Source organism: Stegodyphus dumicola, chromosome X1 (genome assembly GCF_044657685.1).
Source record: "Stegodyphus dumicola isolate Sdum_Otavi_A_Nest chromosome X1, ASM4465768v1".
In the NCBI taxonomy this organism is placed as follows: Eukaryota; Metazoa; Arthropoda; class Arachnida; order Araneae; family Eresidae; genus Stegodyphus; species Stegodyphus dumicola.
In genome coordinates, this window is record NC_140780.1 from 236,163,548 (window position 1) to 236,188,418 (window position 24,871).

General features: G+C 35.0%; 1 protein-coding gene across 3 annotated transcripts in view; it reads left to right on the forward strand.

Moving 5' to 3' along the window:
- The window catches only part of LOC118196141 (kinesin-like protein KIF11), a 135,716-nt gene that overhangs the window by 28,228 nt on the left and 82,617 nt on the right, over positions 1-24,871 (forward strand). For all 3 annotated transcript variants that reach the window (XM_085808097.1, XM_085808098.1, XM_085808099.1), the window contains exons 9-14: positions 3,207-3,399; positions 4,038-4,126; positions 9,787-9,874; positions 13,015-13,149; positions 19,047-19,142; positions 23,211-23,418. In XM_085808097.1, coding sequence (XP_085664223.1) covers positions 3,207-3,399; positions 4,038-4,126; positions 9,787-9,874; positions 13,015-13,149; positions 19,047-19,142; positions 23,211-23,418 — 809 coding nt within the window. The remainder of the gene's footprint in view (positions 1-3,206; positions 3,400-4,037; positions 4,127-9,786; positions 9,875-13,014; positions 13,150-19,046; positions 19,143-23,210; positions 23,419-24,871) is intronic.

The following is a 24,871-nucleotide window of genomic DNA, read 5'->3' on the forward strand; positions in this document are numbered from 1 at the left end:
AGTACTCTTAGGGACAAAATGGTTGGGAACGCCTGCTCTATAGTTATCTGGAGATTATTTTGACTCAAAATTCAACACTAAATTTTCAATGGTTGTCCAGTAAAATCATTGATTTTTAGAAATTTGATTAAAATTTTCATATTTCGACAACTGATGCTTATGCTTCACTTATTCTTTGACTTCAGTCGAAGATTACCACAGATTTAGCCATAACGTTTCTAAGTTTAATTTCATCCTTTTGTTGCCATTATTCTCAAGTTTTCGTTCAAGTAGTTTTTTATTTGTACTGCAGTACAAAGTCAAATTACCTAAATTGTTGAACAAATTGAAAAGAAGTTATATACTGTTACCAAATAACTAGGTATATTGTGTCCTGGCCACGCCCTCCCCTATCTAGCGGCAACAACTCCTTGGAGCTCCAAGAGGCTGCGTCGGGAGTTTATTGAGACATGAAAAAGGCCAAACAAGGGCGCTCGTGCTTTGTTTTATAATAGTTGAAATCGATGTGCTTTATTATATTGTAGTTTATATAGCTGGAAATGAACTCAAAAAGTTTTGTTCGCAGGAAAGACTGGCGCGGAGCGGACTTGACCTCTTAAGATTGTTTATGTGGCAACTTAAACCCTTTAGATTTTTTCTATGGAATTTTTATGAAGGAAAAGTGTACTGAAAGTCTGCGGCCTGTGTTGCAAATTTGCATTCCCGAATTACGTAGACGATAGGACTAAAGCCGCATCACTGATGCTTTCGAACATGGGGAATGAGAAGCTTTGTTCGCCTAGATTTAATCCGAGCTACAAATGGCGCTCGTATGAAGGTGAATTCAAACTTCTTTATGAATTCTTTCTGTCTGTGTTAAAAACTCATCGATTTCGACTAAATAATATGTCTTTTTCATTACTTCATTCCCAGGCAGCATGTATTTCAAATAAGACAGTATTTCGGATTCGCTTTTATTTTCAGTGTTTATCCTACCTACTTCTTTAGACCAGTTTTCCAACGCTAAATTTTTCTGAGCTTTTGCTTCTGAAGTATTTCAAGTTTTAAGTTACTTTATTAAGAGAACCTCAGAATCGCCTGGTTTCTTCTTTGACGTTGTCTTTCTTTCCCTCTATTTATATCCAAACGGCCTTTTTCTTCCTTTTTTATTTAAGCCTACCAGTGAGCAAAGTCCACTGTCAGGGTTATAAAATAGGGACCTTCCTCATTTTAAGACACCGGATGTGTTTGTTTTTAAAACTACGACTTTGCACTCGAGAGGTGACTCTCGCTCACCACTTGTTTTGATGCAGTAACTCCAGAGGTGACTCTAGATCACCATTTGGTTTGAGGCAATAATTCGAGTGGTAACGATAGCTTTAGGTTAGATTTAGGTTTGGTTAAGAGCGTGTTGTTGAATACGCTCTTAACCAAACCTAAACCTAAATATAACCTCTTAAAACCAAACTTATAACCAAACCTAAATATTCAAAACAACTTCCAATCTGTAATCTTCAATACGTTTCTTAGCTTTGTTATATATGCTTTTTCGATACGATGAAGAAATCAGTTCGCGTGAAGATGAGTTTGGTTTTTCTTTTGATGAAGAAAGAAATTACGTCTGTGCATAGATTACTTGACGACAGCTAGGATCAAACCAATGATGAAGATAGCGATGAAGTAAGAGGTGTAAGAAGAAGAAAAATCAAGATAATAGATAATGAATGCGAAAGTGACACTGATTCCGCTGAAGAGACAGAAAATTCCGAACGGATAATGTGCACAGAGTTTGAAGAAATACCGCAAAAAATACCGTTTGTATCAGGCGAAAGAGCCGCAAGATATCTTCAGATATAAAAAGAACCACTAGATTTCTGTTAAATTATTTTAAGTTAGCTGTAAGAAAATCGTATCTAGTGGATGGTTTCACTCGAGCAAAAGGCCTCGTGCTCGAGTTAATAGTTTGGGTCAGAGACGGGAAAAGTTGTTTTCAGATGAATAACTCGAAAAAGCCTCAAATCAGCTATGAAATATAATTTATACATGTAGTATCGTGTTGCATTCTTGGTTAATTTTTAAAATGCTGTTTATCTATGACATTGATTTTTAATCTTGTATTGAAGTGATTATTGACGTTATGCATTTAAAAAGAATTTCGTAGCCAGTTCGTAGTAGTGATTATTCCGTAAAATTCTTCTGACTTACCAATATTTCAAACAAAATAGAAAATATGCGAACGTTTCTTAAAAATATATATATTCGTATGTTGCAGAAATGTACGTGAACACTCACATTATTCCTTTAATATTTAATTTATTGCATCGCAACGAAGATTTCGAAATCGAATTCTTAAATAATTTCATGTTCTACGAAATTCACATATTTGCGAAGTCGTTGTGTTTTCATAAATGTTTTGTGAGAGCGATTTGGATATTCTTTAAATATTTTGAAATATTAAGACTACCGAAATTTTAAATAATGGTAAAATACTACCTATCCGCAAGCATTTGTGTGGATAATGGGAAAGCCCTACCCACCCCTGAATGCAAACCATATGCGATATTTTTCTGCGTTTTGGTTTATATCATTACGGCAAAGCACGCGCGGGCAATCTGTCTAAGGTAAGAAATTAATTCTTGAGGACTTTCCAAGCAAAACTGGCTCGTGTATACGTTACACATAAGAAAAACTACAAAAACACCCGTGCAGTCAGCCCGTTCCCCGGAATTCGAGCCCCGCATTGAACTACCACTGTTCAGCGACTTTACCGCTCACCCACTGGTGGGTCTGATATATTTCTGTGTAAAATATTTTCTTGCAATGTTTTTTGCGAGGCGGCAGTGAGTATTTTTCTCAAGTGTAAAAGAAATGCACATGGGAACACACTTCTTAGCAAATATTTTGAGATAGATCATCCTTTTTATAAACTTCCAGAGTAATTACGTCTGAATTTACACAAAACTTGCATAAAATATTTTTGCTGTCTCAATAAAAAATGAGCTCTAGTATGAAATATGTAAATTTTATGAATCTTTTAAATACATTTCATTGTAATTGTTTGCTTTGCGTACTCTGGAAACTTCATCAAATAATGTTTAATAACTTTGAATACGAAGTCCGTAATATAAATGAACTAATTAATTGTTCAGAAACTACTATAATTTTGTAATCTTCCTTGTTATTCCTAACGGATTTTTACTAAATTTATTGATTTCTACTGATTACAGAGAAAGCAAATTAACCCGTTTATTGAAGGATTCTTTGGGCGGCACAACTAAGACAGCAATTATTGCTACGATTTCTCCTTCAGTAGCCAACACCGAAGAGACATTAAATACTTTAGAATATACTCTTCGAGCCAAAAACATCATGATAAAGCCTGCGATAAGTGCTCAAGTATTGTTGAAGAATCTGAACAAGGTAAAATGTCTTCAAGTTCTTAAAACTAAGTAAATGGACGTTTCTTGTAGCATCTGTAATATTTTGAATAACTGTCAAATGATGCTTTCATTTAAACATGAATGAAATTAGTATAGATTTCAAACATAATTCTCGTCCTGCTATAATGAAGTTAAGTAATAATTATTTTGTATAATACTGAAGCAAAAATTTATTAAACATATTTTTGGAGTGAGAATAAGCCGAGAATTCTTAGTTTCCTCTGTTTTGTAATAAAATATTTAATATTTTATTCTACAAGTATCTATATTGTCAGTATATTGAACTAAATTTCTGTAATGCATTTAGAATGTTTCATATATGAGTAGCATTTTATACATATAAATACCTTGTACATTTTATGCATCGTTGTTACATATACATGTAATACATTGTATTACATATACATGTAATACATTTTATTTACATGACAGACATCATATTTATATGTATAATATACGTTTTCACATTTCATGGGTTTCTTTAAAAACTTGATTTTTATAGTAAGTTTGCAATACTATCATGTTTATTAATAGTACTCTTGCATTTGTAAAACTGCTGGGACTAGACTTTTTATAACCTCTATATATTTTAGTATATTAACATGTTTTCCTTTCTAGGAATACCTTGATAAAATACGCCGTTTGAAAAGTGAAATTCAAGTACTGAGTTCTACCACTCCTTTCATGGTGAATCCAAAAAATTTAGAGTATGTTTATTCTTTAAACATGTGTTTAATGATTTAATTCTGTTTTCCTCGTGTACTGCTTAAAATAGAAACTGCGATATTGTATAGTTGAATTACTATCATACGAAATACGAAAGAGAGCATGTCTGAAGCATATTAGTTTAACCTTAATTTTAAACACGTTAATAATGCGAGTTAGAATGGCATTTAATTGAAAAAAGCTCTGTCTACAGCTTTATAAACTAGCTAGATTTAGTGGGTGATTAGAATGCTCATTTTAGGATGAAAAGATTAAAATGCTTTGAGTGCAAGCAAAATGTACAGTTGGGGTACAAATAATAACGCTTGCAAAAATATATGGTGCATTTCACATTTGTATTTAACTGAAGTCTCAATTGAGATAACATTTGGTGTCCAAGGACTACGGTATCAGCTGTTATGACAACGTACACGTAAGATGGCGTTTTCAAAGCGCAGCAAAGGCAAAAGACAAAGCTGACTGATATTAGACAAATGTTGCAAAGCGTAACGGCCCGAAAGCACAAGCAAGTCGCTATCCCAGGTAACATTCGAAATGAACACTAAGTCTTCATGACATCGTTTCAGGTAAAAGTGCATAAACGGATGCAGACATTGATGCGATGGTGTTTATATGGAGTACAGCGAGAGAAATCATCCTGCTCTTGCCAAATCCTGCGTGAGTCCCAAATAGGGTCGGACTCGTTGTATATCATAAACTGGAATTCTCAGAGGGAGAACTAACAGGTTGAGAAGGGTTTAACACATCGGGCACACATCTTTAAGTGAGATGCATTTGTTTGAAAGAGAAAAGTCTATTCCTGATACCTAGCGGTATTTTTTTTGTTCAAACACTTCGTCGCTAGAATTGATTTTTGGCACTTCTTACGTTAAGCTTTTTCATGAATTCTACAGCTTTCCGTCTGACTTATTTTTTGCTGGGGATCTTTAGCCATCTTACCTTTTTTGCAAGGACAAGGAGTTCTTTTAGATAGGTCATCCATCTGTCTTTGAATGTTTGCCGAATAATCTCAGTGGCATCTTCTGGCTTTTTATCCAGTGATTGTATTAGTCTTAAGAGTCTCGCAATGGGTACGTGTTTCTCGTCTGTCGCTGTGTATTTCTTTGGTTCTGAAAACGTCGGGCAGCTTTGAGGTCGCAGTGTGATTAAGCGAACATCTTGCACATATTGGCTTCTTCTTCTCTCTAGAGCTGCGTTTGGCGCATATGGCCTCTAGAGCTTTGTGCCATATATCTACTACTACTACTACTACTACTACCCCCCCACCACCACCTTCTCTCTTGAGCGGATAAGTATAAGTGTAGTTCACCTTTAAACATTTCATGCATCCAGGAATGTTGAAACATGCAAATTGCCCATGTCAGAAGCACTGGCAATGCAAGCATTAAACAGGAAACTTACCCGTCTTAAAGCTGATAATTCTAATCTTAATACGCAGTTGTATTTTAGATCAAAGATTGTCTTATCTTCTTCGGATCCGGGAACTTTTATAAAGAAAACTGGTAACTTCTCCAAGACATCTTGCTTCTTTCTGATAAACTGCTTAAATTATTCGAACAAAGCAAAGCTCACGAGCATTATCTGGCTAAGGGGAAAGATTCCTTCGTGGAGGACTTTCTTAGGAACTTGTATTCACGTTACACATGGTTAAAAGCCAGCGCGTTCGCCTGAGCTCGAAACAAGGCCGAATTGCCAGTATTCAGTGGTCTTAAACATTCAGTTACAGCGCTTTTAAGAACCTCACATGGGTACGTGTGAGACGTTTCGACATCTTTAAGTGGAATTGACATTGAGATGTCACATATGAGTTGTAGATATTACTTCTACAACTGCTACGTCAACGACTAGTGAGGGACTTTTATTCGGATATTTGATTTGCTAGGCTATACAAGGTATACTTTGTGCAAAGTCATCTTGAAACATTTGTTCTGAGAGATCAATGAGAATCTCGTGAGCATCATCTATTTGGAATCTAAATATTTTCACAGATTTAACACTAGATTCTCATCTTATGACTGAAAGCGATTTTAGCAGTTAGGCCTTCAAACCAAGAACATCGAATCTCCTGTTTCCTGATCTTGTAGAAAGCTTTAAAGTATTGTTACGAATTTGGTATTTAAAAAACTAATGTTAGTTCAATTATAAATTAAATGGTTTTATTTCCCTCGCAGTGCAGCGCGTGACGAATATTAAAAGAAAGCTAAGCCGGAAAATTGAAAATACAAGAGCGCGTGCATTAAACATTTAATAAATATCTCTTTTTGATTTCGAGAAAGTACTAGAAAATTCTCGCGCGCGATTTTAAAATCTTATGAAAGGAGGAAAACCTCTCAGTTCGTGGTAGTTAGTTTGTTGTTGTTTAGAAAACTGCTCTTGTTGACTGTAGCGAATTCGCGGATTAGCTTTCTTTAGCTGTTTTGAATTAAGTTCTCTTGAACGTTTGAGTAGTTAAAAGATAACTACTGTGAGATATTGTAATACTGCAATATCTCACAGTCTCGAATATTTTAGGAAATTTAAGCATATTTGTTGTGATAATAATAAATTTTTGTTCATTTTTTATCCTACTTCTGACACCAAGATGTGTTGCGTGCGTACGGGTTCGTTACGAAATGAATGCACAAGTCCGATGAAAAATGAACAAAAATTTATTATTATCACAACAAATATGCTTAAATTTCCTAAAATATTCGTGCAGTATTACAATATATCACAGTAGTTATCTTTTAACTACTCAAACGTTCAAGAGAACTTAATTCAAAACAGCTAAAGAAAGCTAATCCGCGAATTCGCTACAGTCAACAAGAGCAGTTTTCTAAACAACAAACTAAGTAACTACTACGAACTGAGAGGTTTTCCTCCTTTTATTAGATTTTAAAATCGCGCGCTAGAATTTTCTAGTACTTTCTCGAAATTAAAAAGAGATATTTATTAAATGTTTAATGCACGCGCTCTTGTATTTTCAATTTTCCGGCTTAGCTTTCTTTTAATATTCGTCACGCGCTGCACTGCGCGGGAAATAAAACCATTTAATTTATAATTGAACTAACATTACCTTTCTAAATACCAAATTCGTAATAGTATGTTATAGGATTCCGAATAGATACTGTGTCAACAGATGATTGAGTAGAATAACTGAGTATTAATTTAAAGATTGGTACTCACAACGTAACTTTAGTGCACTGCTATTCAAATCCAAAAATCTTTCCCTGAACACCCGCATGTTTACCCTTCGTATCACCACCATGATTTTTGACATTGACAGTTATCAAGCTGGAGATTAGTTTAGTTCAAATATCCAACAATAACGTTGTCAGTCCTTGGCGAGTATAATCTTTGGCTTTAAGAAACCCCATGAAACTCTCCACAGGTTTGAAAGTACTTCCCTTTGTTTTGAAATATTTTACTGCTACAAACATTTCTTTTATGCCGGGTGTGCAGTCGGCAAAAAAATATTTATCCATAATTGCTCTGCATTTTATTTCATCTTTAACTTTTCTTTCCATTACACATTCGAAAATCGCGAAGCCATGCTTGCAGCTAGCACTTTTGCCTCCTTACCGAGAGAAAGGACTTCAAAGAATTATTTCTGTTTGCTATTTATTTCTCTTAACTATTTGCCGCGGAAGAAAAGACGCTGACAATTGCTTCGAACTTTTCCACTTTATTCTAAAATATTCTCTAGAATTTAGTTCCAGATATTATACTGCAGATGAGAATTTACTTCAGTTGGTGTATTACTAGCTGTGAGAGGAATTTCTTAGGTAAAAATTGCCTATAATTTACAAATGAGAAATTGCATTACTATGCTACTATGCTGAGCATAGAACAACTGTGACATGAAAGATATTTTGATAATATCATGGTCGATTTTGCTAATAGTAAAGCAAGAAAAACGTTATCAGTTTTATAGTTAATTTTGTTCCAGACATTTTGTTCCGGCTGTCTGCATGTTGTTTTGACATTTTGAAACATTCTTGGTGAGCCTTTATGAGTATATTCCTGTATTAAAAAAGTTAGAGACTACGTCATGTTATGCGCATGAAGCTTGAAATATGCGACTTTGTTTTTAAAGGGCGTGGCGTGCTTTCCATATTAGACATTTGTGAAGTACTATCCGAGACAATTTAATTTCCGCAAAGAAGCTTGGATTTCTTTTATCAGAGAGATCCCTATAATGCCGTAGCCACTTATTTGCTAGATTTCCAACTTGTGACCCTGCTGTTCCCTTGTACCGGAATCGCTTTACAAGGTCAATATTTTCAGACAGTTCAATTTATCCAATAAGATATGACGCCTAATCTACGACAGGTAAGAAACAATTCATTCCCCATTGTTTCCAGAAATGTCAGAAGCGCTGCATATTTGTTCTGATATTATTACTTAAAAGATGATTAGATAAACCTGCTGTACACTTACCGCAAACATTTTAAGCACCCTATTATTTAAATTGGGAAAAGCTTGTACAAACTTAAGTTTTTTTCTGAAATATCATGATCAATAAAGTAATTTGGGGGGGGGGAGGAACGAAATTCGCTAGGAGTTTAGGGGGCAAGTGCCATGGGATTTACATTAATAGTTCGCTACTGAGGATTTCTATTAATATTTCTTAAACAGGATGTTTAAGTAAAAACAAAATAACTAAGCAATAACAAAACAATTATTTATTAATTATAATTTATATGTAACTAAATAAAAATGAAATGATAATTGAAATTGGCATTTATGAATAAATAATATTCTAGAAACTTTTTCAGCATCATAATTTTAAGTTAATATTTACATTTAATTAGATAGCATTTTCTGTGAAATGTTATATAAAATTTTTAAGTAATACGCTTTTAAAACGCAGAATTGTTCGACATCGATAGATAACGAAAGGCAACTTTGTACAACATGGGGATAGGACTTTTCTTGGATTTCAGAAATCCAGTAGTACTTAGGGTAACTCAAAATTCTGATTTAGGTTTAGAAAAATATTGTAGGATTATTAGGTTAATTTAAAGCAGGATGGGTGAGAAATGAGCAATGTTCTTGCCGGGACTCTAACCTCGGACCTCTCGAATACGCGCCGAGCTTGGTGACCGTTACACAACGAAGGCATGCCAAAAGGCGGGAGAAATACCTTACAGATTACTTTGCGTTCCATTTTTACAGAAATTAGCACAGAAACTTACATATATAAATAGCATAAATATTATAATAAAAACAGGTAAAAGTCTAATATTCGTTGATTTATTCAACATTTGTGGAAAAATCAGATATTCGCCAATTCTTGGAAAATTAGAATTCTTGGAAATTCTTGGTTTCTTGGATTGGCGAATTCTTGGAAACTTCGCACAGCGATAAGTAATCTCCCTAATTACAATTCAAGTTAATTTCTGAAATATTAGCAGATTTCAATTTTATAAGAAAGATAAACATTCTTTAAAGGCGAAACTGTTTCATATCCCCGTTTCTCCCTAATACAAACGGTAGCTGTGCGAAAGAGCGTTGCATGTGAACGGGGCTTTAGTGTCTCTATTGGAAAAAACAGCCTTTTCTTTCCTCATTAAAAGGAAAATTGTGAAATATTTGTTTACATAGAAAACACTTTCAGCAGTCTCTTTATACAGCCTTTCAATTTAAAGTTCTCTTGTAGAAGACTACAGCGGCAACTAGCTGAAAAGCGAAATGCAAACTACGCAGAGATGGCAGCCATTGAAGAAATGTACAAGGAAGCCGAATCAGTACGTAAAGTTTAACATTTGTTTTTTAAAATAATCATGAAAAGAAAAGAAACTAGGTGCTCGTTTCAGTGTATATTTGTATCCAAATAAAGGAACTATGTGATGAATTACTCATTCTGCAATTTATATTAGAAATAATTCCCTGAGGTTATCTCCTTATTAAGTTATACTATGTACTACATCACTACCTTTTGGTTTAATTATGTAACAATTAAAGATGAATTCAGCAAAACACGAGTAATTTGTATAAAAGTTTTACATTACCTTTCAGCTATCAAACGCTACCGAGCAACTTAAGAGCATTCTAAACACATGCAGGGAACACAACCGAGCAGTTTAAGAATACTATTTTATATTCGAATAAAGTTTACGTATAACATAGCTCCTGAAGTGTATTGAATCAGCTGTAATGTTATGTGGCTTTTCAGTAGTTTTCGCTACATCAGGCGAAATGATTACTCATGTACTTGAATAAGTTCCGTATGTACAGGCATAGGATAGTTCATGTGGAAGGCTTAAGCAGTCTAAGAATAAAGGTGGGCCAAAGATGGCCTAATGAGGCTCTTTTAATTACTGAAACCACCCCGTGGACCGAATAAGGCGCTTCTTGTTGTTTAATTCGTCCCATAATCCTCTGCAAAGTGATTTTCATCTCTTTCGTACCCGATTTTATATGCAGACTACCGAACTCAGCAGCACGAGTGCGCATCCACTGCTACAGTGTATATGCACATATACACGCATGATCAACTTAAGTTGAAAACACTAGATGTTCTACCAAGCATATGCATCGACCGAAGCATATAGTTTTTTATAATTTCTAGAAGCTTTTGTTTAGAAATTTAACAATGGCATATGAGCATTGTTGAGGTAAAATTACTTAGCAGAAATAGAAGCTTGGGAAAGAAAATTTCACGTCTAAATTACTTTAAAATGAAACATTATATATGTTGATTATTTTGGTGACAAATAGGAACAGGGGCCGTTTTTGTAATTTTAATTCTTTTTAAATTTCTGTTGGAAGTGCTTCATCCCCATCACGTCCTACAAACAGGGGCCCTGGAAAACAACTTCACGGCCCTGCGATCATGATTCGTTAGAAAAGACTTTTCTGACCCGAGGTTCAAACTATTTGCCCACACTTTGTCTAGGAAGTTTCACAATTCAGTTTTCATTTTATAAGTTATTGAATTCGACAACTGTATAGCACCGAAATGAACTGATGGTTCCTAAATTTCCATTCTGGTGACGAATGCTGGATGCTGCTGCAGGGTTCAAAAGACTAGTTGTCATTTAAGGACTCGTATGAAAAGTGCTGTCGATGAAGATTTCTTCCTTGTCAATCAGTTTCAAAAAGGTTCAACGTATTTGCTGAAACTGATAGATTTTGCACAAACTGCGGAAGGCGGTGAGGTTGAGCAAAATATATATCCCGCCAGTTGACAATGTGTATGAAATTTCTAAAGCTGAAAATAAGTTAATGATTCATTGCGAATCAATAATAGAGATATACTTTCTTAATTTCTTGTATACGTCGGATAAGAATGGGTAGAATATGCTATCAATAAGCAATCGTATGATTGTTGCTATCAAAGTTTCAAATCCTTTCAGGAAGTTTGCTTAGTGAACATTCGCTAGTATGCACCATGAGTTTCTTAAGACAAAAGTAATAAGTGGACAGGAAAGTAATGTCGCTTTCTTACATTAAATTCAAGCGAATGCATTTTAACAAGTTTTTATTTTTAATCAATAATATAATCACCCTCGTTATCAACAACCTTTTGCCATCTAAATTGCAGATTTTCAATCCCGGACCGATAAAAATCAATTGGTTTTTGAGTAATATATCTCGAGAGGACATTTTGGATATCATCCAAATTTTTTGCTACTAAGAAAATGTTGTAAGGATCCGAATAAATGGAAATCCAATGCTGCGATATCGGCCGAGTATGTTGGGTGAGTATGGCAGTACCTCCCACCCCAATTCATTAATTTTTTCCAGTGTTCGTCTTGCACAGTGCGGTCTTGCATTGTCGGGTTGCAGAATGACGCCTTTTCTGTTGGCAATTGATATTTTTCGGTTAAAGATTGGTTCACTCCATCCAGTTGTTCACAATAAAGGTCTGCATTAACAGTTTGGTTTCAGCAATTCAAAATGAAAAATTCCGCGAATTCTCCATCAAACACTCAGAAGCGCCTTTTCGGGATGAAAACTCTTTGTAACTCCTATTAAAACTGCCTTTTGAGTTTTGGATTATCATATAGGACTTATTTTTTTGTCTCCACTAATCAAACAATAAAAACAGTTCTATATGGTGCCGTTGAAGCAATACGTTGCATGTAATGGATAGGTTTGCTTTGTTCTTTTCGGACAGATTATGGCGGATTCAAACACCTGCTTTGCTTATTTTTCCATTCTGCTTTAAATGTTCTTGGATGGTCGACCAAGGTTGGTTAACACGTTGAGCGCGCCGCCGAATTTGCTGCCCTTTCCGTTCAGCCGCCAGCGAGCTAAGCCGTATTTTTTTTAGAATGTTTCAAGACATTTCATTAAAACTAAATTTGATCACATTTCATTGAGACTATATTTATTTTTTAACTTTAATACTGTCGGTCTCGCGGACCGACGCCAGCCAAACGAAAATTACGCCGGCCACACGGAAAGTTCACTGCCGGTCCCCAGGGACCGGCGCCGCGCTCAACGTGTTAAGAGTGTTTGACATGAGTTTGCTTCCACTTCTGCCCTTAGCATGTTGTTGTCGACATGCGCATAAACGACATTACTTTCCGGTCCCCCTATCATTACGTATAAGGTCTGTTCAACGACTCGGTGCTAGATAACAGGGATTTAAATTTGCAGAGGTATTCAGACCTTTTAGTAATAAAAAATCTAAACATACTGGATTTTTAAGCTTTTTAACTATTTAGAAATGGACCACTTAATAGTAGAAGCTTTCCACGTGATATTGTTATGCATTTTAATATTCGAATTAAATTATAGAAAATTTAGTGTGTCTATGAATTATTATCTACATTTGTAATTCTTTTTTCTTTTTTTTTTTTTTTTAATTTCTTACTAAACTATCTTTAATTAGACTTTTTCAGATTTCTAATAAAGAATTATTTTATAAACTTTTCAGTTAGATAAAGCGATAATTGAAGCTGAAGCTACGTTGTACGAAGAAAATACGAAGTTAGAAGAAGAAAAAAAACTGCAAGAAGAATTGACGACTTTAGTGCAGAAAGAATCAGACTCGCTTAGGTTTTCAGAAAAAGTAAGTTAATTTTGAAATAAGATTCCTTTTTTCTAGTTTACGTGAAGATTATTGTTTAAGTACTGCGTTTTTTTACAAATTTATCTATCTGTTCTCATTTATATCCCTCGGTCACGTGATCCCGTATACTTGTGTATTTTAATCAGCCAAGGAGTTACACTGATAAACCTGGGTATACGTGAAAATGAAGCGCTAAGGCTGGTACCATGTTAGTACCTGCTCACACTTCTATCTTGTTTAACTTCGGATTGGAGAGAAAGTAAAAACAAAACTTTAAACTATCTGTATGGTAATTAGCGGAGATTCATATCTTGAATGTTTGATTGTAATGTCTACAGTATAGTGGATGATTCCGAACCCGCCTTTAATTTGGGCAAAGCATGAGAAACAGCTCATTTACTTGGACATGCAGATGATTAAATGCACGAATAAACTATAGCAACGGTTCTCAACCTTTTGACTAACGCGTACCATCTAAACAAAACCTGAAAAGCATTGTACCACCACTACATTTTGCAATGATTATTTTCAATTTCCCAATAGAAATATTAAAAATATATAAATATTGCCATTTATACAACCTATCGGGTATTTTTATTAAGTATGCACACATAAAAAACTATTAGATTAAAAATTGGTTACCGTTTTAATTATCAACATTTAAATTATAATACTTCAATTCTAAAATATAGTGTGAAATTTGTGCCTGTTTAGGAGAGATCAATTTCTTTATGTCTGGTCTTACTTTATTTAAGTTCAACCATAAATTAAGGTGCACTTTTAATTTTGGTCTGTACTTCTATTTCCGATATAACATGGAAAAAATACTTGTTCACACAAACAGGTTGTACAAAAAGGCAATACAAATTTGATAGCTTTATTTGAAATTCCTTTAAATTCGTTTTTTTCGGTTCAACCAAATGTTAACAGGCGTGTCATTTTCGAAATCTTCAGTTAGAGTTCGATCACAGGAAATTTCTATCAATTGGTTCTTTTTCTTTACTAGATTTTTGAATTTAATAGTTAAAAATACTGTGTTTCTTTGCGTACCACCTATTTTTCTGTTGCGTACCACCGGTTGAGAACCGCTGAACTATAGCATTAAGTTACATAGTAAAATGTCTGGAAAGTTAAAGGAAAAATAATAAAAACTTCAAAATTTAAATTAAATAAACTTACAAATTAATCTCTTTTTCAGAAATAGCAATAACTTGAATGATTGTTTTGCTAAGAACATGGAATCTGCACAGGGACAGTTTGTTATGCCCGATATATCTTCAAAATGCAAAATTGCCTATTTCAGAAAAAATAAATTTTTAAAAATTTAAGTACGAACATAGGAAAGGAGATACGAAGTGAGGTGGTGAAAATTAGGTGTTACAACTTTTTAGAAATACGTAGTATAAAAGTATGTTGTCAACACTTGTCGAAATCCAAGCTTTTCCATGCTGTTCGTTAGATTTTCCAGTAACCTCTGTATACTGCTAAGCCGCCCGTTAGGAGGAAAGTCGCACCCCTGAACAGATTGAGATAATGTTAGGTTATTGGAATATGGCGAAATACATAAGTGCTATCTGCCTGAGGAGAGAGATGCCTTCGTAGACGACTTTCCAAGGGAACTGACTCGTATTAACTCTAGACCTGGTGAAAACCAGCCATGCAGTGAGCCGGTCGCCTGGCATTGAACCCGAAAAGAACTACCAGTATTAAGCAATCTTTAACCGCTCGATTACTGGTGGGGCACTTGATACATAAGGATCAAGAATTTCATACCTATATGTTCAGCATTCGTAGCTGCACTTACAAAGATGTCTACATCTGAGTAGGCGTTCATAATCATGCCCGCTGATATCATTCTCCCACAGTATCTGCACCGATCCCTTTCACTGACATTTCCTCGTTTTTTGCATATGTTTTGCTTCTTCCAAATTGTTATACCTCTGGAATCATTCTCCAAACAAAAACGAGACTCATTAGTAAAGAGAACTCAGTTCTAGTCCGTAATACTCCAATCACGATGATGTCTACGCCGCTGCTACGCAGCGCGTGTTAGTAAGACACAAATAATGGGGTTTCTTCGCATACTGCCTTTTTTATGCAGCCTATTACTCATATTATACCTAGATTGTCCAATTCCAGTAGGTGCAGTGGACTCCTTCACAACCTACTAGGCTGACTTCAGGTTTCTATTTCTTTTAACAAGCTGTGTCAAATAACAGCCTTAACAGTCAATTGCTTCACGTTTTTTACCTTAACCTGATTATTTGAAAGCACCAGTGCCTTTTAAGCATTTACACGCTTTTTTTAACACTTTGTAGAACGGTGTCAGTGTTTGGTGCCCTGGTTCTATTCATCAAACACATGAAAGTTTCCATAGTCCTTAATATACCAATTAAACAGAATGCTTCACTCTTTACACACGAAAATTTTATGAAGTTGTACATACTATCCTTGAAAATAGAGCTTTAAGCATCCCTTGTATTCTTTTCCATACGTGCCGAAAGATTGGGTTTGGTTAGGTTATTTGAATATGGCAAAGTACACGAGGGCTATCTGTTCAGAGCAGCGATTCGTAATCTCTGCTCCTCGGAGCCCTGAGGGCTCCGCGTGCAATCCCCAGGGGTTCCACGGCTGCTTCAGGAAAATAAAGTTTATAAAAACTAAATGAAAGTATAAGCAGCAAAACGTAGAATAAAAAAAATAGAGATTACATTCTGGATGAGAAAATTCAGCAAGTTGAATTTCGCATCTCTTCTAACATACGGTGCTGGGTCATTCCCTGGAAGCAGATTCGAGAAGCTTCTCGATCTTAAGAGAATTTCTGGAAACTTTCTTCCCATATAAATGAATCAAACTAGTCAATTTAGAATCACTTCACAGAGAATGTTCAGAGCGATAGTTTGGTGACTTCGTAGCAATTCTTCCGGGAGTTCTTAGTACTTTTTATGTCTTTGTGAGGTTTAACTGCGTGGCTACTAAGGGTTCCTTAATAAGTATAATAATAAGCTAAATAACGACGTCTTAAAAGCAGACTTCAAACTCATGTGTGAAGAATATGGGAAGCCACCTGTTGCACATTCGAAGTAAGGTAGTTATCTTAAGAAAAAACGTTAAGATATTTCATGAAACTGCATTCACAGGTAAGTAGCATTTTTACTGAATCAACACGCTGTGTTAGCGATAATACAGGTGGTTTAAAATGATAAAGGTAGGGAGGGGGCTGTAAGACGGCCTACTGGCAGAAACGTATAGCAAAATGAACGAAATAAATCGATCATTGCTATGGGAAAATGCTTTATTTTTTTAAGCAAACACCAAAGTGCCTTCTTTTAAGAGGAAAATTATATGTTGATTAGAGTTCATGGGAAAAGAAATGACTGAATCCGTTTTACTAAAGCCGCCTTGGAAGAAATTAACCAAGAAAAAAAATCAGAAGAATATTCAGGGACGTCTCGAAGCTTTGAAAGACTCGTTTGATATCTATTCTTCTGTAGTTCAAGAGAAGATGTTTAAATGACTTTGAATTGGTATTCAATAAGTTCAGTGTAAATAAAATATTATGTAGCTTAAATTCGACGGAATACGAGGTTCTCGTAGATTTGACATCTCCCTGAGAACTAAAAATCGCATTTCCAGACCAAGCCTGCTGGAATTTTGGCTGCTTACAAGATGAATTCAAAATATTGTCTGAGAAAGCAAAATTAATGCTGCTATCTTTGTCATCTCTACATCCCTGTAAAGCAAGAATCCTCGCCTATATAAGTGTCAAAATATAAAGAGAATTCGTCTCTGTATAGAACAAGGCATTCACTTAGTTATGAGCAGCGAAAAAAAAAAAGGGCAGCCATAGCTTCCTGATTACTCGTTTATGTTGTAAGCTTTATGTTAATTAACCGATTATTATATAGTTTGAACCCTTACTGGAACTTCTTATTCCCATAGTTCTCATTAGAATGAAAATTAGTCTTTAAGTATTTAAGCTGAGTGTTTGAATGTCTGAGTTAAAGCCTCATTTGCAGTTAAATCTTATTACCAGCTCTTCCAACTATTATTCCTGCTTTAGCCATTTTGGTAACCGATGTTTAACAAGCGCCATTTAAGTAACTAAGCCAACTTAAATAGACCGTTTTGTGTAGTCTTCGACTATATTACGTAACTTTGAATCTCAGTTTGCTATTTTAAATATCCACAAATGACAGAGTTTTGTTTTATAGCACAGATGGTGCTTTCTCTTAAATTTAAAGAGTCAGTTAAAAGGTTTTCACATTCGTAGGACTTTGTCATCTAAATTCAGACTAGAGCGATAATTCGCTTGTCAATCTAGTAGGGTCTGAAGGACACTTTTTTTTAATAGCCTGGCGCTTTATTTAATAGCCATTAGCCTTGCGCCACTACAAGTGCAAGAAGTGGGGGCCATTTCCTTATGGAAGCACCTAATAGGTAGCCACCGTTGCCTCCTATGTAGAAACGGACAATTACAACCATGCCTTCTTCGGGATTCGAACTCGGGCTTCTCGCTCAGTCAGGGTCACTAACCACTAAACCTGTTGGGCGACGGTCTGAAAGACATTGATTTAAGCATATATATAAGTAACACCCTACAATTTGTTAATTTAAGCCTACAGTTTATTAGAGATGCATAACAGTAAACTTGAACTGTTTTATATAAAGTGTAATAAAAGTTTAAAGAAAACGTGATGAAAGGATATGTATCTAAACGTTAACTGCATAAGGGTTAACTGCAGTTTGGATTCTTTAAAAAAAAATAATTTTTCATTCTAGAGATCCATCAGAGGCCAAGTTGTTAAAAGCACGAAACAAAAGCTCTCCATTTTATTCTACGCGGTCTAGGTTTACTTCCTGTTTCAAATTTTATTTGTGCGGGAAGTAAATACGGCCAAATTTCTCGAAAAGAATTGCTCGATGAAAGCATCCCATCCCATCCTACCCTCCACCCCCACCAGCAGCGGCCAAGTGATAAAAACCGTTGAAAACTGGTGATTTCAAAAGTCTGGAGATGGACTAACAGTGAGGGTTGTCATGGCTTTCCTTCTCTGCAACGTGAATGCAACCCACTTAAGAAGTTTTCAACAAAGGAATCTTTCTGAGCAGGCAGGCCCACCAGCGGCCGAGCGGTAAAATCGCTGAACACTGGTAGTTCGGTCCGAGGTTCGAATCCCGCGAACGGGCTGGCAGCATGGGCGTTTTCGTGGTTTTCCCCATGTGTAACGTGTATACGAGCCAGTTTCCCTTAGAAAGTCCTCCACGAAGGCATCCCTCCTCTTAGGCAGATAGCCCTCCAGGCTTTGCCATAATCACACACACACACATTTTGAGCAGGCAGATAGTCGTCGAGGGCTTTGCAGCACTCTAGATGCACTATCCTATCACAAAGTACAAACAGATAACCTTGAATACTTTTCTGTTATTCAATAATCCAGTCCTCGCTGGACAGCCAGAATATTAATAAAAGATTTGGACACATGTCAGTTGTTTTGCCAAAGTGTGTGCAGAGCATCAGAAATCTGTTTAATTATTTGTTATCAAAAACTGAAAGTCGTCAAACATTGTGCAGACGAAATTGGGAAATATTGCTGTGATGAACGGATGTTAAACGATTGACTGATGATTGTTAAATGCTACTACTACAATTAGCATCCGGAATTCTACCATCAGTGGTTTTTATAGGTACATTTTAAAATTACGTATCGAAATGCATTTTTCAGTTAAAAGACTCGTGGTGATATAATTCTTAGCTTTAAGTCACATGCTTTTCCAGCAAAATTAGACAATGAGAGTTTTTTTTAATAGAGAAAGAAGTAAATTACTATAGAACTATTTATCTGGGTCCTTGACTTGCATATTATCATATAAATATTGACTGCTTTTTGTTTCAGGTGCATGCTGTCTTGCAATTAGTTTCCAGCAATTTACATGAAAGGTACCATAAAGAAATAAAGATGAAGATGAGTGTAGAAGCGGAGCTTGGAAAGGTGAAGATTTAATATATAAAATTTCGTAAAAAAAATTGTTATATGAAATTCTTTATTGGACCTTAATCTTGTTCCGCTGCTCTGTGCGATTTTATTTTCTCATAGTCACCGCCCCTAAGTGGAAACTATTTTTTCAGTCAATTTTTTTTTTTTTTTTTTTTGTTCTGAAATGAAACTGAATACCATTCCGTTAAAATTGAATTATTATTGACTTATGACATGTGAGGATTTCTTAGGGAAATTTCGTTAGAGTGGCAATAAAATTTGACAGAGTATCATGAGTATTTTTAATTATTATACTGATGCAATTTATTTACTGGAAACCATGAACTCTTAAATTCAAGAAATAGCGTTAAGGTAATATTTCGCATATAAGATATATTTTGAGCGTATAAACAAATAATTTAGCAAAATTTTGTATAACAAGTGTTGTAGCATTGTTCTTGCAGAAAAGCAATTTCATTATCCAGATTATCACAGTGAATTTCAGGACTCTGAAGTTGGTAACCTACTAATTTGAAATAAACTTCAGAATAAATCACAAAAGTTTCAAAATTACTTAGAAACATATTCAAGTTTCATGAATAGTCTCTCGTAATAAATGAAATAAATAATGTATAAAACGACAAGATTCAAGTAAATTATTTTACTTTTAAAATTAGCACATGCATGAAAATAATAAATCTGAGGTGTCAGTTTGGAATAATGAACAAGTTTTTCGGTTTTGATTCTTATTACTCCAGAAAGTGATATGCCATTTACAGCCATGACTGATTTGTGAGCTCAGTAGAGTTGAAGTTCATTATTTTTGTAAGATTCATCCAAGAGCGTCAAGATTTTGAGAAGAGAGACTCGAGACCGAAACCCGAGCTGTCCATCTTTGCACATTGTTTTCTGCTAACAATATTCTTCCATCACACGAACTTTCTGCGTTTTAGCGTTGTCATTCCAGAGAAAGGAATTTTGCATTAGGTTACACCTATGTAAGAGGCAGAAGCAGCTAGAAAAGGTACACAATGTCTATGAAAATATTTCTCCGGCCTTTAGTATCGAAATCGTTGGCCGTAAATATATATTTTAAATTACAAAAGTGTTTTAAATGGCGCAAAATTTCCTGTTTTGTGATGTTTGAATAAATATTTTAAAAAAATTGTGAAAGTCGTGAAATTTAACATTTTATGTTCTCTCGGCTCGTATACTTATTTTTAGAAGAATGTTATACTCCTTATAAAAAACATAACATAAAAATATTGATTCCTTTACGACAAAAAATTATCGAGATGTTTAGTGTAATTTCAATAATGTAACAATTGCCGCTTGCGCTTTCTTCAACTGTTTCTGAAAACGCTTTCTGAGATGACAAATATCTTTGCTAAAAATCCGAATGTTCATCAGAATTCACAACAATTTTCTAATTATTGAAACATTTCATGTAAATTAAGTTTTCAGGCCTATTTTTTACAACGTTGATAGGAATACAAAATACTGTGCACCCAAGCTGACTATGCTACATTTGAAATCAAAAGTTAGAACTAAAAGTCTATGAAAATCTCATTTACGATAGTTCAGGGAAGAAAACGTTTTTGACACTTTGTTTTAAAACTGCACATCATATTCCTAAGCGATTCATAGCGAAATGTTTGCATTTGTACTTTACTATAAGTAAAACTTCATTCTGGGAAAAACTCTCTGATGTCAACTGATTAGTGCTTCTAAGCATACTATCGTGAAAAGTATTAATATAATTTGTTTTTCAAACCAAAGCTTATTCATGGATTCTTGCAGAGTTCTTGATATGGAAAACAATACCAGGCTTCAGTACTGTCATATCACCAACTGTTTATTTAGCTTATTTGCATAAATTAAAATTTTTAAATATTTCTAGTTTAATGAAATTTTTGCATTATTTTTAGCTTAGGATTATAAAGTAATAAAATTGTGTTAGAATATTTTAATCGTATCTCTAACGTTTCAAAACTTGTATTCTTTCGGCATACCATTTGGAACAAAATTATAAATTGAAGAATGTTACACACTAGTAAATCACAAAAGAATATCACTAAATGGTGTTTAAAGAGAGAAAAAAAAAACCCTCAAATTATTTATTAACCTATGCTTCAAGGCAGGTTAAAAATGACCTCAAAAATCGCGAATTTTTAAATTAAATATCGCGTCCAGTGTTTTCGCATAGTTGCCAAAAATCTTGGGTTTCATTTTTTCTAATGAATATAACATTTTCCTAAACATAAGTATTATACTAAGTTATTTTAATTTTATAAAACGAATCTTTGCTTTTTGTAAAACATTTTTGTAAATTAAAAGTATATTTACAACCAACAGTTGTGAAAATAAAGGCCATGTAAAGACTTTTGTGGACACAATGTTACATATCCTTGAAAAATCTTTTATGTTGTGTGCATATACGTATATATAGTATTTCAGCAGTCATATTTCCACGAATAAATGCGTGACTATTTGAGCATCCCCAACACAAACACTACCCTTTCGGAAAGATTCTTTCAAGGATGTGCGATTGGCAACATGTTTCAAAATATGTGCATAGTAAACAATGTCCACTATCACTCTCCTATCGTAGAAGCATCATTCATGAAACCTTTCTGCGGACAGCGGATATCATTGCTTCCATGGCTGCTGCAAGGAATGACCTGAGTTCGAGGTCCTGTTCCGTCGTGTCCTAGCTGAAGATGTTGGTTTTCAGCTTTGATCGTAACTGGTAAGTCTTCCTCAGCTGAAGTACCTGGATGCCAAATCACTTCGTAGATTATATTGCCACAGAAAGACTCGCATTTGCACATTTAACCATTTAGCCATCTTTCTCACTGTATCTCAATTTGGGCACGATATCTCTGTGACCCTCGATCGGTTTTCTTTCGATAACGATATCTGGAAGTCATTTTAACAAACTGGCTGTCTCAAATTTCTTATTTCACATTCACGCCGGATAATAAAACCTATCTTTGAAACATGTCTCTTTCAGCTAGTGTCTCATAATACAAACCGATCGCAGTACGCATATTTTTCATACGATACTTCCTTGATGACGTGAAAAACAGTGAATCTTAAGGCTAACAAGGCTGCTTTAAGCATCGATAATTCAACTAGGGCTCGAATCTCTGTGCACGTGGAGGCCAACCAGCGGCCGAGAGGTAAATTCGCTGAACACTGGTAGTTCGGTCCGAGGTTCGAATCCCGCAAACAGGCTGGCTTCATGGGCGTTTTCGTGGTTTTCCCCATGTTTAAAGTGTTTACGAGCCAATTTCCCTTAGAAAGTCCTCCTCGAAGGCATCCCTCCCTTTAGGCAGATAGCCCTTGAGGCTTTGCCATAATCACATACATACTCTTTGCACGTGGTGACTTCTTGGCCGATTTTGCGGTCTGTCTTATGTATGAAGTTAATCTTTGATAGTCATCAACGAGCTCAGCTAGCGTTTCAGTTAAGCAACGCAGTGGGAATAAACGAATACAGTTCGCACTGCAAATTTACAATTGACAGATATCGCGCATATTTGGTACGAAAAAATTTCTTTATCTCGCAACCGCTGCCTAGTTAATGTAAGCCACAGTTCCTTGAAAAGTTTCCAACAAAGGCACCTCTACTCTCATATAGGTAGTCTTCACGTGCATTGTCATAGTTAAACCAAATAAAAGCTTTCCATCAAAAGATCTCTAAATATAAAGTTTAATATTCTTAAATGCAAATTTTATAGTTTATGCAATTAACTTTATTCAAGCATTAGTGATCTTACGGATTAACTGTTTATAATGCCCTATTAAAACAAATCTATTTTTTAAATTGAGTTAGAGTATATAAAACTAGTAAATGATATAGATGGTTATTTTGTTTACGAAGGAAACAGTCTGGAATACATGTCGAAATCTAATTTATTAGGTTATCAATACGAATGAATTAAAATATATAATAAATTGCCTATCTCTTTTAATTCGAAACCTGTTTGGAAAACATGGTTCTTAAAAACATTTTGGAAACATTACTATATTTCATTTATATAGCATATGGTTTATTTAAATAAGTTATTTTCGATGCAGGTCAAGGAAAAGGAGTCTGAAGCAATGAATGAACATAAGCAACTAATTGACAAGTTACAGAACATTCGTCGTATTCAGAACAATACTACTCGTGGTCTTCGGAACTTTACAGATAATTTCCTAAAGCGTGTGGATGCAGCACACAGTAATGTGATTTCCTTGACAAATGAATGCCAGAATTGGATAGCTTCACTTCAAGCCGGACTTGGTAAACTGATGAATTTTCTATTTAAATCTACCACTCGAAATTGAACAGTGGAATAATCACGTTTAAGTACAAATATTCAAATAACGTTTGTTTTGAGAATTTAAATTCTTGGCCACCACGGTTGTATGGGAATCCTTATGGACAACAGTTTCAGAGTAGTTACACCGCTGAAGAATTATATTTTAAGTGTTCCTCTATTTCTGAATAGGTTTTGTTTATTTATTTCAAGTCGAAGTTTCTGAGGACGTGAGTGTGTCTCTTCCATGAAAGTTCCACGCTACGTATTGCTAGGCCAACAAGTCGGCCTTTAAAAAGCTGTGGTTGAGTACATGGTTTGGTCTTAGATGTATGAATGATTGCGCCGTCATCCGAAATAATCCTTTTCACGCTTATCAAGTGCTGCCGTAAATGCATTCAATAAGTAAGTAGATTACACTAAGCAGCGACAGTGTAACCACTTCAGTAGTTCTAGTAAATGATTTGTAACCAAATTTCGATTTTCCTTTTAAATCTCCTTGTACGTAAGTAATGTAGTATCTTTGTGCTTTCCGCCGATGGCAAGGCAGCTGATGCACTAAGCTTATCAGTTAGCAAGCTTATCAGTGATTTAAGCCCTCCTGGCAAATTTATGTATTCCACAACGGCTTGAGTACATGTCTTTCAGTGTCGGAGCGAGAAAAGTCAAAACATCAATGGGCATTTAAATACATTCAATAAAGATTTTAACTGCATAAATACCCTTAATATAAGCAGCATTACAACCATTAGCACCTGTTAATTTGCATTATCAATACTGTACGCATTTCCTCTGCAGTCAGGACAGTTCTGTTAATATGCAATAAAGTTACCCATCACCTATTCCATACCAGTGATAACTATATTCAAAAGCACATGCAGGTACCACACTTAACAATACTATTTACATAACGGCGTAATTGATGCTATAGAAATACCATTTAAATATAGTAGATGCATAAATACTAAAAGACCCAAGTGCTATAAAAAAGATGTATATAATATAGGATTTTTAAATAAATAAGAGATATTTATAAGTAGCATTTGTAATTCATTATTACTGGATTTATGCAAAAAATGTAAGCGGATTGTACACTGGCGAACAATTGTTAAGGACTGAAGACACTAGCAGCGATAGCAACTACAAAATGGAAGGTAAGAAAATATGGAAATTAGTATCAAAGCGGGATACAATAATACGTGTTGTGCATATGCAAATTTTGGATTGCCCAAGTTGTTCGTCACGCGATAGCACTGATAAGAGATGTAAAGGATTTGACGAATATTGACTGTTTTGTTCAAAAGCAAAATTTCACGGGACAGAATCAATTGACAAACTTGCAATTTTCCATATGTCTTTCCGACGCCAATGAGATTTTACGCATAACCGTATTATTGGCAAGATTGAAGGAGAGCGAACAGTAACAGTTGTTGCTAG